The sequence below is a fragment of the Lissotriton vulgaris genome, chromosome 2_1 (genome assembly GCF_964263255.1).
Source record: "Lissotriton vulgaris chromosome 2_1, aLisVul1.2, whole genome shotgun sequence".
In the NCBI taxonomy this organism is placed as follows: domain Eukaryota; kingdom Metazoa; phylum Chordata; class Amphibia; order Caudata; family Salamandridae; genus Lissotriton; species Lissotriton vulgaris.
In genome coordinates this window covers 1,066,075,914-1,066,091,623 of record NC_141687.1, presented here as the reverse complement: position 1 = coordinate 1,066,091,623, position 15,710 = coordinate 1,066,075,914, and the positions used below count along the sequence as shown (strand labels likewise).

Sequence of the window (15,710 nt, the reverse complement as noted above, 5' to 3'; positions counted from 1 at the left end):
AGTTACTCGTCCCTCCCCTACATAATGGGGGCCGCCGCTCGCTGCTGGCGTGCCTAAGGCAAGCCTGACCGCGACCAGCGCCAGGACCCCTGGTTCTCCCAGGCCACACAGCTACGACACAACCACCCTCCACGTACTCAACCTGGAAGACACGCCAACTGCGCTAAATCCTCACCAACCAACACACATAGGCAGTTCTCGTGCAGACCATGCCGCAAAGCCTTCACCATCGATAGAGGCCCCGCAACCGCCAAAGGAACGCCCGACGCACGCACCCTCCACGCGACTGCCATCACAGAACTCGCAGCACCCCACGCCATCGCCTCCATGGACTACATTCTGCTCGGTGACTTGAATTTCCACCTCGACAATGACAATGACCCCGACTCCACCGCTCTCCTTGAAAACCTCGCCAACCTAGGGTTGAATCAGATTGTCAACACGCCCACCCACAGAGCAGGCCACACCCTCGACCCCATCTTCGCAGAAGGAACTAACATCCGCTTCTGCCACATCACCCAGCCCATCTGGACCAACCACCACTGTGTCCACTTTACTTTCAACACCACCACTGCACCCAAACCTGCCAAATGCCCGCCACAAAGAAACTGGAGCAAGGTCACAGAGAAACTCCTAAACACCACCCTCCTCCAAGACCCCCCCCAGCGCCACAACCGACACCAACTCTGGAGCCAAGGAACTCCACCGATGGATCGCCTGCTGTGCCGACAACCTCGCACCCCTCTGCCTCCCGCCAAACAACGCCTGCCGAAAGCCGCCTCGTTCACCACAGAACTTCAAAAAGCCAGACACTCCTGCAGATGACTAGACAAAACCTGGAGAAACCTGAAAACTACAGAAGCACATAACGACCACAAGTGCGCCCTGAAGGAATATCACCAGCTCCTAAGAGACACCAAACGTACCTTCATAAGAGACAAGGTCCAGACCAAACCGACCAACGCCAAGGAACTGTTCAACGTCATACAGCAGCTCGCAAAACCTACCTGCGAAGCCACGAATGTCACACCTTCCGGGGAACTCAGCGACAAGCTCAGCACCTACTTCCATCTGAAGATCAAGGCCCTCTACGATAACTTCAGCGAACCAACGACGAGCACCACCCCCCTACCCAACACTGCAGATAAACCGATCATCATGTCCTGGGATCCCGCGGCGGTCGAACACATCACAGCAACCATGAAGAAAACCCACTTTGGAGCCCCTACAGACCCCTGCCACCTCACATCTTCCACAGGGCCGCCACCATCATCGCACCCAAACTAGGACGCACCATCAACGCCTCCCTCAGATCCGTCATCTGCCCAGACGACTGGATACTGGCGGAAGTAAAACCCCTCCTCAGGAAACCATCAGCGGACCCAACGGAACTGAAAAACTACCGGCCCACCTCTCTACTCCCCTTTGTGGCCAAAGTCACAGAGAGACTCGTAAACACCCAGCTGACCACCTTCATAGAGGAGTACTCCATCCTGGACGCCACCCAGTCGGGATTCCACAGCAATCACAGCACCAAGACTGCCCTCCTCGCCGCCACTGACGACATCTGCATGCTACTCGACCAGGGACACACCGCAGCCCTCTTCCTTCTATATTTCTCCGCAGCCTTCGACGCTGTTTCACATCGCACTCTCACAGCCAGACTGCATGACGCGGGAATTCAAGGAGATGCCCCGGACTGGATCCAATCCATCCTCTCCTGCAGAACCCAGAGATTCCGACTCCCTCCCTTCCTCTCCGAACCCACAGAAATCAATTGCGGAGTACCCCAGGGATCTTTACTCAGCCCCACGCTCTTCAACATCTACATGGCCCCCCTCGCCGCCATCGTCAGACAGCACAGGCTCAGCATGTATCCTATGCCGGCGACATCCAGCTCATCCTCTTGCTCATGAAGAATCCCGAAGACACCAGACTCTATTTCCAGGAAGGCACGAAAAACGTGGCAGCCTGGATGAAGGACAGCTGCCTGAAGCTCAACTCAGAGAAGACCGAGGTCCTCATCCTCGGCCACCTGGGACAACACCTGGTGGCCCTCACCCCCGGGAGCCCACCCATCCCTACAGACCATGCTCAGAACCCCAGCATCATCCTCAACTCCTCCCTCTCCATGAACCTTCAGATCAGTGCCGTCACCTCCACTAGTTTCAACTGCCGCCGCACACTCCGTAAGACATTCAAGTGGGTCCCCTCCGACTGCAGACGAACCATCACCCAAGCACTCATTACCAGCAGACTGGACTACGACAACGCTCTGTACACTGGAATCAACAAAACTCTCCAGTATAGACTCCAGACCATCCAGAACGCCGCAGCCAGACTCGTCCTCGGGACACCCCGCCATGAGCACATGACCCAACACCTACAAGGCCTCCACTGACTGCACGTCGAGAAGAGGGTCACCTTTAAACTCCTCAACCACGCCTACAAATCCCTCCACAACATCGGACCCAAATACCTCAGCGAAAGAGTATACTTCCACGTACCCAAGAGGACCCTCCGCTCCGCCGACCTCACCCTGGCAGAGGTCCCCCACATCCACAGATACAAGACAGACGGGAGACCCTTTTCCTACATCGGAGCAAAAACCTGGAACAAGCTCCCTGGGAACATCAGATGCTCCCCGACCCTGCACATGTTCAGGAAGGACCTGGCTCGTCCACTGATCTGGAGCCGCCACCTCCCCCAACCCCCCCCCCCCGTGCCTTGAGACCCTCATGGGTGAGTAGCGTGCTTTATAAACCCCTGATTGATTGATTGATTGATTGATTGATTGATTGAGGTAACTTTGATGAAACTGTATCTAGTCTTAAACCTCCCAGAGCCTGCTTCGAGCTAGGCCTTGACACATTCAAACACCCACCCTCAGTCCTGAATACAGCGTCACCGCCAACTCAAGTACATGCATCTCACAGTCACACTCATACACTCAACACTGCCTACAAGCACACACCCTCGCATACTAACAGCCTAAAAAAACACATAATACAAACACACGCACACAAGCCAACACAAGCAGGCGCGATCCTTCAAAAGCATGTCTTCAGGCACAGACAGAACACATCAGCAGTCCGATACACACCCAGCTGTATGTCTGGCAGACCCTGCACACCCCCTTTCCCTTCCAGTCATCTGCTGAGACAGTAATCTGGATGCAAACCCTAAATATAGTGTGTGTCTCGGACCACAATCCGCCCACAGACACAGAGCTACAATTAAATGGTGAGACAGAGAAGCAAGCCCCAGGCTCTGAGCGGGCAAGGACACAAAACGTGCAGGCACACTGAGCTGGGGGTGCAGCAATGAACAGGCACGCACACATGCGTCCAGGATGTACCTTGGTGTGATTGGTACATCCAGCGCGCATAACGCACATCCTGAGTAGGTACGTGCATACACACAAATACACTTACCCTGAGCGTGAGAATTCATAAACAAAGTCTCAAAATCCAGCACAAAGACACAAATCTAGGAAAGCACCAGCAAGAGTGCAATATTTCTGATATCCCACTACAGCAGACACAGATACAAAATGCAACACACAAAGACATGCACAGATAACACAGCCCAATACACACACACACAGACTCATAAAGGGAAGCCCCACTCTGAAGGATAGACAGGTGGAAACACATTCTTCTGGTATCAAGCATGCACTGCGCATATGATCAAGAAACTGCAGAGACTCAACTTCGTGAAAATTGGTACAGAATCACCAAACTCACCACAATCATGTGCAAATGTAAAACTGGGCCAGAGACCAGAGCTATTTCTCACCCTGCTCCCCAATACACATGCAAACATGCTCAAAGCACTTCTGAGCAGGTATTCTCAAAAGCGAAATCTGGCACACGAAGCTAGGTCCAAAGGGGCCCCCATCCTCAGGCTGGCAGCTCAAGTTGTGGTGACAGCTGGGACCAGACAGCCAGACTAGTGGGTGCGTCACCAGGGGCATTCTGGGACACATACTCTGCGCTGTGCGTCAGCTCTTCTGTGGAGCCTGTTGTGCCCTGAAACAAGAGCCCAGGGTAGCAGTATATTACCCACTCGGGTCCCAAGATTATGTATTGATGTTCTCGCTGAGCTGGTACAACACAATCTGTTTGCGCACTATTTGCTCTTCACTGCACTGAACTCGGCAGCATCGCAAGGCGATACGGAGGCGGGATTGTGTACTACACACATGTCAGGGATCAAGCAATGAAAACAACATGACCAGTGTCGCCACTTCCCTCCACGTCTCCAGCACGCCACGTTCCCAACCCCGGGCTTTCCTGGTACAAATCCAATGTTGTCAGTGGGGTCGGTCTAATGGACGCTTCAGGTGTCAAACTGCAGCCCAGGGCTGGAAACATCTGCATGGTGTCTTGAGCTACGTGGCGTCCATACAGGTCGCTCCTACTACAGAAGGGGTTTTCCAGGAAGTGGGCACATGGCCAACAGCATGTTTTAAGTCTGAAAACTGTGAAAGGGTAAGCTCCAAATTACTTAAGGCAACAGACAATACCATGGCAGCGCCAACAAATTAACTTCGCCTCCAAATCAGAGGTAGACGCAGTGCAATGCTAAATAGTGAGCTAGGGTTAATAAAGATCTCCATTTTTGGAACCACAAGGCTCAACAGACTCTATGAAGCCGGCGTAGAGGAAACTGCTTTAGACTGGAGAGAGTCCTACCTTCGAAACAGAACTAATGTCATCCATACCCCACCTTTCTCGTCCAAACCATACTCCACAAAAGCAGGGGTCCCTCAAGGTTCAATCATCTCGCCCATGCTTTTCAACATCTACATGAAGTCATTACCAGTACTGATCAATAAATGTCACCTCACGTTCTATAACTATGCAGATGACACACATAATCCTCCCCTCCAAAACTCCTTTTAACTCAACCAAAAGCCTCCTCCTATTGCTAAGACCCCCCCCCAAAAAAAACAATCTTTCACTCTTTTATCCCTCCACTATCATTTTCAATCGAAATTAACAGATTAACATGTTCACTTCTCAAATTCCATATTAAACTATACTAATATACTAACCTAATAACTGAAAAACATATCCACTACTCAAATTACTTCATATATTTTTTTTACTATATTAATTTTCAACAGTAATCCTTTATGGCTTCCGGAGTGGCGTGCTACTCGTCAGAAAAGCGCTTCAACACCCATCAGGGGTAACAAGTGCTATATGAATGCAAATCTTTCTTCCCCCTTTTATCCCTCCGCTATCCTTCTCACTGCAAGTAACTGACTAATATCCACCATTGAAATTACTTCATATTTCACCATATTAATTCACCACTAATCCTTTGTAGGCTTCCTGAATAGCGTGCAACAACAAGCGCTATATAAATACAAACCTTTGTCCTCTATCCTTCTGCTATCATTCCAAATCCAAATTACTGACTAACCTATCCACCACTTAAAATGTACTTGCATGTTTCACTAAACTAATTCAACACTAATCCTCTATGGATCCCAGAGTAGCGTGCTACTCGCCGAAAAAGGGCTTTGACGCCTCGTCAGGGGTGGTAAGCGCTATATAAATGCAATTACAATTTATAATTACAATAAGTGAACTTTCCATATTTCACGTTTCTCGGACAGCGAAGTGGATGCAACTAACATGACAATATAGGCACATCCCACTTGGCAATAAAATGCCCTTTAAAACTTGACAAATAAGGTTTTGTTCTACAAGAAGGACCATGTGGCCGTCCACAGAATAGGAGCGAAAGATGTCAATTATCCAAGTCTGGGTTATACCGTCAGCCTCTGGGCCATGTGCTGAACAGGCCTTTCATCATGTCATTGATCAGCGTGTTCATCCTGACCGGAGAGAGATGTGCAAGAAACGCGCATAGACACCGCTGGCATGAGGAACAGGCTAGAGAGATCCTTTTGGGTCACAAACAAGAAAGTGTGAACTGTTATTACGGGAGGTGCGTTTAACAGTCTACTAAAAACCCGAATATTTTCCCTTTTGTGCTATGACTTTACTGAAGCATCAAGCTGCTAATAATCAAACACGAATTTGCACTAAATGAAAAGTGATATAGTACACTGGAGGTAGGAGTATTGTGAAAGATGGGGCTAAAATAGTGACTTTGTTTTGTCTTTTAGATATTTTACAATGTGTATTAATATATCCTGAAGAAGGTGGGGGGCAGGGGTGGCATGTGTCACTGAAACACTGCATCAACAGAAAGTCAAAAAAATAAAAGTCAATTGTTTGTAATATGTTTTTATGATATCAAATGTATTTGGTGTGTTTTCAATATGTGTTGATAAGACACGAATATTGATATATATTGGGTTGTAAAAATTGGGTTACATAATAAAGATCTTTTTAAGTGATGTGGACTGAGTATTAAACATGGATTGGTGTTACTCTATACTGTAATAATTTTTAGACAAAAGAAAAAAGCATATGTTCTAATTGATAGCAATAAATAAAAATCGGAGGAATTTTTATACGTAGTAAAACTTGTGATTCTTGAGAACTATCAGGATTGAGGCCTTCTTCACATTTTTTATCATTGTTTAGTGCATCTTCTGGTCTTTGATTATTAGCAGCTTGGGGCTTCAGTAAAGTCAAAGCACAAAAGGGAAAATATTCATGTTTTTAGTAGTATATTTACCCTGTCCCTTTTGGCACAGAAGGGTATCTTTCCTTGATTTTTAGGGCGTTCAACTGTCTGCAAGCTGCTCATTTGCCACTTTATATTGTGAAAAGGGTGAGGGAGTGCTCTCGTCACATTCAAACGTTTGTTGGAAATGGTGGTCTCCTCTTAAGACACATTAACAGAGTGCTAAGAACAAGCTACACATTTTTTGTAGTAAAAACACATCTCCATAGTACTTAAACATCATATCACCTGCTGCAAAACACGAGTACACTCTTGCAAAGATTGTGACCAAGATCAGGCATATTGTAAGAGACAAGCGTGCTTACTATCGCAAGCATTTGCAATGCAACAGGTCTCAGTTCGAGTTAGAGTTATTGGGGTTGTAATTACAATCTTGCTTAATGGTTTTGTTTGGAGTGTAGTGAATGTATTTTACAGATAAGAAGTGGTATGTATGTGTGTAGTAAGTATGTGGATGTGTAACTTCTGTTACCGCTAGTGATGGTGGCAAGAGGAGTAGGTAGCAGTAGTATGCAGTGTTTGAGTATTGCAGTGAATAGTTGCTGGGATGGTGAAAGCATTTGTAGCATTAGCAAGTGTAGTAATAATGTGAATGATAGTGGTGTTAGAGTATCAGTTGTAGTATTGTAGTATTGTGTAGTGAAGTAACAAGTAGTAATGTGTTTGTGCATAGCAGTATATAGTGTTGTGTATGCTTTTAGTGTGTTGTAGGCATGAGGTGTGTGTATATTAACAGATGCAGTACAATTTTTGGTGTTTTAATATTGTTGGATTATACATTTTGTTTATGTGGTGCACAAATAATTTGCAGTAAATAGTTAGAGAATTATGTCTAGATACCGTTTTTAATAGATTTGTGTTACATTAAAGCTGCTCAATTATTTCTGTTATACATCCATTTGAAAATAGTACCTTCAAAGTAATTGGCAAGTGTGGCATTAAAGCGTCACCAAAGTCATTAACGTCAGTACAAGGATGTGGGAAATGACCAGAGCTGTTAAGCAGAAAGCTAGGGAACCATGTTAGAGTCACGGCGTTGGCTCACCATCCTGTGTTTCTGGGCAAATTAGTTAATCTCCCCAAGGCTTCCAATAGGCAATGTGTTTTTGAGCAATGTAACTGGTTTTCTTGTAATTTTCTCCAATACTTTTAGGTCTAGTTTGCGCTACATAGAACTGCAAAAGAAACGCAACCAAAAAGCAATCAGCCAGCACACACCGTCGAGCAAGAGCTCACTACACGGGCTGATTCTGCACATGCACAGCTATGAGGGCTCTGTACACGCACAGCTTTGATGGTCTGTACACCAGCTTTGTACACGCCAATACTGTCCGGTTGTGGAATGTTCGTTCTAACTACACACAGAGCGCTGGCAGTGCGCAGTAAATGACACACACTGAGCTAGTGTACGGTACTTAAAGCAAGTCACTTGTGCGGATTGGATGCTTGTTGCGCGTCGAGTTGTGTTTGGTTGTTGCATTCGGTTCGGACGTTCTGAGTGTGCCAAATGGGTTCAGGTGAGCCGCAGCGAGTCCCCATAATGTCACCCTGTTTAATCTAAAAACGCTGCCCGTTTTAATGGGTTGAAGATACGCTAACTTTTGGAACTCTGTCACTGGTAATGAACAACGGCCTAACAGGGGGTGCGATGGAATGGTGGTTGTGCAGTGGGGGATGCAATTTTGCTTGTTCTCCAGCTGCATGTACACACGGCCTGCTTACGAAGATGGAAGACCCTGCGCACAAGGCACGGTAAAGTGGTGGCCCGCGTGGCCGGTCGCGGTGCACCAGCTGGCGGGAAAAGGCCTTCGTTTGCGCAGCGGTGGGGCATATATATAGCCATTGTGGTACTATGAACTTGGAAGCCAAATGTCTAGGGGCAAAAAATGGCGGCCACCTTGCATGGTTCGAGAAATAGTCCCCTTGACCGACCCAAAATGTCTAGGCGGCAGTAATGGAGGCCGCCTCCGCATACGATGTTTGGGTAATCATTTGTGGTGCTGTGGGTCATAAGATGTAATGTTTTTGTGGCATGTTAGTGTTCATGTTATGGTAGTTAGCCATTTACGCAGAGAAAGGAAGCGTAAGGCCGACACAAAATGTGTTGTTCCCATTGCGCTAACGGCTATTTGAAACATTTTATAATACGTGTTTTACGTACATGGCCACAATACTGGTCTTCGCATGCTCATGTGCATTAAAAAGAGTATTTGTTTCATCAAACGTACAAGGTACATCAAGCGGTTACAGAGTGGCACTCTGAATACCAAGGTTGCCAGTTCGATCCCCAGGGGGGGTCACGCAATGCTCCTAAACTTTGTTTGAGGGTGATGTTTTCCTTCTATGCAACATGGTTTCAGTGTGATGTTTTTCCTTGTAAAATATCTAAAGTTGTTGCTTTGAGAAGTTAGTAATGTCTCTCACTTGCTGAATGATACTTATTCCGATTTATTTGTTTCACTCGCAAAACGTAGAGACAACATCAGTTTCTTCAACGCCGATGCTAAACGCATAACAGGGAAGCGGGTTGCAGGTACGAGGTAGCCCAAATGAGCACAGGGAGGCATGACCAAATAAACGAAGGTAGAGGTTTGAAAGTTGAGCAAATGGGGTTTTATAAACGTTATGGTATTGTCTGTTTGGCCAGCAACTTTAAAGCTTGTGCGCACCAATACGAAAGTGAAACCGATACATATGACACGTAATTAATGAAGCCCTGGCGAGTCCGCTGTGAGCAAAAGAGACGCCATGCGCGTGCACAATCTCCTGTCCGGGAAGGCTTGGCAAACAGGAGACAGGGAGGGAACAAACATGCCTCTCTTGCAATCAAAAGCGAGCATTTTTGACGCGCGCCAATGGGAAGCAAGGGTGGAGCTTCCACCCCGCTTCCGACGCAAAACTGACAATACATCTCGCAAGCGAGCAGGCGTCGCTAGGCGAGACCTAAAAACAGGCCCGATTGATACAGAGAACTGACATTGCAATAAATATAGCCTTCCTCTTAAAAGCAGAATACAAGCTTTGATGAGCTGAAGAACATTCTGTTAATTAACATTATGAGTGAAAGACCTCAGAGAAAGGACATTTCCACAGACTTGTTTTTTAAACTGACCTACCATATGCCTTAAAAATATTTCTGAAACCTTAAATGCTGTATCAATTGCACTTATAAATAAAATGCAATAGCAGGAAAAATATAAATGTAAGAACACATTAGAAAGTGGATTTAAAATTAGGGAATGGAAGTTGGATACTGGAATTTAATATAATCATTCAAACAAAACCAGCCATGGGACCAACAAACAAATGCACAAGTCAAAAATGGATGTATCATTTACCCAGTGATGGGATTCCCGGATACTGGCATATGCTATGATAGTCCATAAAATTATAAATTCAATGAGACTGAGAGACAGTAGGTAGAGATAGTGATCTGGGCAGATAATTACAACTTAATCAGCGAGGTGGACGTGTAGATATTTTGGCACACAAGAGTTTATACCGTTTTGTTAAATTTTGGAAAAGCGATTTTTTTTTAAAGGGCAATTATAGGATGATGTAATGTGAGTTACTGTGCAAATTGACAATTATATGATCTTGAATTTGCTGTGCTTAAGGGGTAAAACAATAGCAGCCAAGCAGCTTAAAGTTCTTTCTCCCACCAATTTGCAGGAAGTTAAAACATGGTTTATTTCAGTTTTACAACTTATCTCAGTAATTTATCAAGCAAAATTGTAAATTGCTTTTGTATTCACAATACCTATTGCTTTTAAGAATGTTAAAAAAGATAACGGAGTAGGGAATCCACATTCAAAATAAAAGGAACAATCTGTCACCCACATAAAGGAACCTTCAAAAGTTAACACAATTTTCTATTTACAAGTCAGTCTTCTGGTACACTTTCCAATGAGCCCAGGTAATTGCAGCAACTCCCCGGAAACAAACTGGAATTCCTTAACTATGCACAAATTAAACATTTGAAAATGTTTGTGGTCAGGGATAGAGTCATATTGGAATGAAAAGAGAATTTTGGAAGCACCAACCGGGGTCCCAAAACTCAAAATCTAGTGACACTCTTCAGCTCAATCCAAAATTCACATTCACACGACTCCGGGTTTAACTTGTCCTCCAAATTATATGCACGAAGGCCTCCGTACACATCTCTTTAGTTGTAACCAAAGCATCTCTATGAGAATGGTCTATATGCCCCTCTTTGCATTTACTCCAATCAAGATCAATGCTATGGAACGTCGCACTAAACATGAAAAAACACATACTGTGCCGCACAACAGAAACAATGCATTAGTCATGAGAATCTTCACACCAAGCAGCCATCATGCTATCACTTCCAGCGAGATCTCATTCCAGAAGCAAAGCTGCAGGCTACAAAGTAGTCCCAGTGTCCTGGATTCGAGTCTTTTTCCCCCCAGAAGAAATCACTGCTTTTATAAATGATTTCTATTTATTACATAAGTGTGCTGAATGCAGATATCACAAACATTTGGCTTAGATCCAACCTTCTTGGTGTGGAGATTGATTACGAAAGCAACTACTACTCACTTTACTTCAGAAACATTATGAAAAACTGAGTTAATTCTCTGGCACTAAACACAAATTAATAAAATACCCCTCACATTCCCATGCAGCAGAAACAAATGCCTCCCGCCTTTCGAAACTGAGCAATTTTAGTCTTTGCAAGTTAGCGAAACGTGTAGGTCGGTCAGATGCCAAACGCCCCAGAAAGGACGGAAAGAATGTTATATTCAGAATACTCTTTAATTGCGCAAATACTTGGTTGCGAACCAGTTCTCATATGTAATAAAAGAAAAGCACAAGACCTCTTGTCCCGGCCGGGAAGGAATGCACAAAGAGACTGTAGAATTTCAGAAATATTCCAGTCTCCCTCGTTAAAACAGGGTGGATGTGGTAAAACTTTTTAAAAGTGCACAACGTGCAGTTAATATATTTTCATTTTATCTGCATTAATCAGTTTGTCTTTTATCCAGGGAGTAAAGATTGCATAGTAAACACTTTTTTGGGAATAATATTGAGCACTATGTTGCATTTGTAACAAACTCCTGTTGTTTCTTTCGAAATCACCTTGTTCCTTTCCATGCTTAATAAACCTTTTTCAACCCGAAAACTACTCTGTATGCAGACTTCTTTCACCCAACTAGATGGGTCTGTAATTCCTTATGCTTTAACCCCTGTGCAGCGCTAAACAAAGCAGAAGCCTTTAAGCTCTACTCTAAGGAGACTCTGCAGCAGAGTGGGTCAAGGAACTGGAACACACACCACATTTGGGCCATCAAGAAGAAATTAGCTTTAGTTTCTGGGTCACCTCACGGAATGGCAATATAAGACAATAATCATAATAATTGCCCTCATCAATCTTTATCTGATATCCCACATTTATTGCTCTGCCAGGCCTCCCAATGTCTTTTGAAGCCCGCAAAAAACCAGACCTCCCATGCCCCCAATGCACTCCTTGCACATCCCAGGATGCTTGTTTCTTGGTCCAGGGAGGACCTGGCATGGCATTTTGGGCTGGACTGTTCCCATGGGGAGCAGGGTAAAGACTGACTTGAATATGGCTGGATTTAAATTGGAATGGCATGGGGAGCAGAAAAAAAGATGGATTTAGGCCCAGATGCCTGTTCTGGGGTGAATTTTTGACATTGTTCAACATTCTCTCCATCAATTGTTTTTTTATTTTTTTTGCAATTGTCACCCCGAGTGCGATGGGTATGCCCAGACGTGGGTCCCGTGCTCTCCATGCTACTAGAGTAAAGCTAGCCTGGCTGATATGGGGTGATGCCGCCAAACTAGTGCCAGGATGCTTGTTTCAAGTCCAGGGAGGGCCTGGCCTGGCAGTTCGCGCTGGACTGTTCCCATGGGAAGCAGGGTCAAGACTGATTTGCCTAGGGCTACAATTACACTGGAACGGCATGGGGAGCCAAAAAAAGATGGATTTAGGCCCAGATCTCTGTACTGGGGTGAATGTTTGACACTGATCAGCATTCTCTCCATCAACATGTTTTTTTTTTTTGCACCTTGCGCTTTAGCCACTAAGTACAAGAACAACAGATTGTGTAATACCTTCACGCCCTATGTTCTGTCACTACTAGTGACTGGCCCATCAGCTGCCATGTAAGCCCATTTCCTCCTCAGTCTCACCGGCCCCATCTCCTACACTTTTCCACACCTTGAGGCCCCTCCCACCTAATATTCAGCTCCTCCCTCTCGCACACTCTTTCTGGCCCTCACCTGCCTACTGATTTCTGTGCTCACATGGTGTGTCACGGTGTGCCTCCTAGCCTGTTCTTTCGCTCCCACCCTTCAGCCTTCCTTCCACCTATCCGCCCTTCTTCATGCTTCCTTATGCACCTTCTCTTACCACCCACAACTTCTGTCACTCACCAGGCGCTCCATCTCCTGCTCCCGGAGCCGCTCCTCCCTCTGCCGGCGGTGGTACTCCAGCAAGTCGTCCTCATTGTCGCTGATTTCGGATATGCTGTTCTTGCGCTGCCTCATGGGGGGCAGCTGTATGTCCCCCGACATTTTCCTCTGCATGCGGGGGCTTTGCTTTGGGGAGGGCAGCGAGGACAGGCTGTAGGCCGGTGTCAGAGTGGTGCCAAAGCTTGGCCGCCGGTGGGTTGGTGGGTCGCTGCTGTGGAAGGTTGGTGAAGGGCTCCTGTCCCTTCCCGGCCTCCCACTGAAGGGGCCATCGTCCGAGAACCCGGCGGTCCCACTACCAGCTCTGCGCCTCAGCCGAGGGCTCTCGGGCACGTCCCGGATTCCTTTGCCCTGCTGCGCAGAGGTGTCCTGGTGGCTCCTCGTGTGCGGGGAGCTGGGCACCGGGGTGAGAGTCACTGCTGGCGTAGCTCGCCGTGCCACAGAGGGGCTAAGCGGGGGCAGCTCTCGCATGCTCTCTGGGTGTCTCCTGACCACACGCGGGCTCTCAGATGGCTGCATGGACCGGCCGCCATGGTTGGCATGCATGAACCCTGCTGTGTCCACCGACCCAAGGCCTCGGGCTGAGTTCAACATTTGGCGGGACGGGCTTGAGGCGGCCTGCCTCTCCAGAGCCATCTCTCGGGGTTCCCTCAATGGGCTAGGAGGCCTGTCCTGCAGTGATCCCATGTTTGACCTCGGAGATGGCTGAGGGGGGACCTTTGGCCCCATCCTGGGGCTACCTGGGACACCAGGTGCTTGGCTGCGCCCGCTGTCAGTGGGTGTGATGGAAACAGTGGGCACCGGTGAGCTCTGGAAGGCTGGCCTCAAGCTTTCAGAGGGTTTTCGGGTTTCAGTGAATGTAGAGTGGATGGTGCTCTCCGAATACAAGGCTCGTCTACCCAACGTGGGACTAGGAGGGCTTTCCTGTGCCACCCGCCGCTGTGCCCGTGGGCTCTCGGGGACCCGCTGCCCCCCGCTCGGAGGGAGCGCCTTTGGCTGTATGACGTGGCTGTAACTCGAAGAGCGGACTGGCACCATCGGAGGCATTGGGGGGCCGCGCTCGTGGCCCCCTGAGCAGTGGCTGCCCCCACTTCCACTGCTGGCAGCCGACAGGGAGGAGAGCGGGGAAAATGGAGGCGAGGCGTTGTCATAGCTGGACCCCATGGACATAGAGCCAGGGCTGACCGGCGGCGAAAGGAGGTAGCGGCCGCCTCCGTTCACCATGGGGGCAAGCGGAGTCTGGGCCCCGGAGGCGGCCACCTTCTTTCCACTGGACGTGGTTGGTTCTTCTATCACCAGCGAGTCCATGATGTCCTGCAAGTCCTTCTCGATGGAGCTGACCAGGGAGCTGTGGACACCCGGGGGCCTCTCGGAGGCGGACGCCCTGGACACGTCATGGATGGAACCCTGGTGATTGCCATTCACCAAACTCTGGGACCCTGAAAGAGAAGAACAAAACACGACTGTTAGCAGGAGCTTAGGCCTCACCAGGCAAGAAAACCACTGGATGAAAAGAATCATTGGACTCATGAGACCAGAGACTACTGTGTAAGAATCAGTCTACCCTCCAGAGACAGGGACCCTCCTGGTTCAGAAGGAGCTCTGCAGCTGAGCGACAGGCATACAACAGGATTTAAAGAAGCGCAAACTCTACCACCTTGAACAGCTGGTCTTCTCAATGAAACTTTGTGTGGGGGAGGGGGGGAATATCTTGGGGTTTGCCCCACTATGGTTTTACTGGAAAAACAGAGGGAACTGCTCAACATGCAGCAACGCGCAGAGGAGCTCACAGTATTATTTCCAAATAACACCTCTCTTAATCTCCCTGTGCTGCTTCACCACAGAGGTAAGTTCATAACAGCAAGGATAACCTACAAAGTTATCCCCTACAACGCTCTGTTACTCAGAAAAAAACACACCATTCAGGGCAGTGTGCATCATCTGGGAAACAAGACCTGTTGTGTCTTGCAAGCCTAGATTTTAGAAAACAACCTTCACTTCTATCGTGTGAGCCTTAGAAGCGGAGTCGCACATCTTGAGGCGATAAGTAATGGCCCCAGTACTCTCCCTTAAGCACACTAAAAATGTCAAACATTTTATGAAGCACGCCACCAAAAAAGGAAGAGGGGTCTATGGTGGTTGTGGACCTACGCATCAACACAACCAATGGGGTTCTTACTGAACAGCATGGTTAGCTCAATTTCAGAGAGACACAGTTGCACAGGTTTGCGAGTCCCTTATCTAGAAAGCTGCAGCCATAAACAACAAGGAAAAAAGGTACTCTGTAAATGTTCTTTGTGAGCAATCTATTAAACAGGCACTGCTGATGCATACTAGTGCAACCAAGAACAGCTGAACTAAAAAAAAGTATTGGCAAAGCAAACAGTCTCGCCTATGTGAGAACTATCGGCTTTGCCAATGTCTTTTAGCCATGTACAGCAGCGGGGCTGTGCCGCATGGCTAAAAGTAAAGTTAGAAAAAAAGTACTAAGACATAGCCAGGGCTGATACCATAGTGCTTTTCTTCGAATGAGACGGGCAAGCAGGGAAGGGCCTGGGGGGTACAGCAAGCAATGGCAATGA

General features: G+C 47.4%; 1 protein-coding gene across 19 annotated transcripts in view; it reads right to left on the bottom strand.

The window, feature by feature from the left end:
* PHLDB1 (pleckstrin homology like domain family B member 1) overlaps positions 1-15,710 on the bottom strand; it is a 437,675-nt gene that overhangs the window by 209,621 nt on the left and 212,344 nt on the right. For all 19 annotated transcript variants that reach the window (XM_086956734.1, XM_086956721.1, XM_086956728.1 and 16 more), the window contains one exon: positions 13,093-14,567. In XM_086956734.1, the coding sequence (XP_086812860.1) occupies positions 13,093-14,567 (1,475 nt within the window). The remainder of the gene's footprint in view (positions 1-13,092; positions 14,568-15,710) is intronic.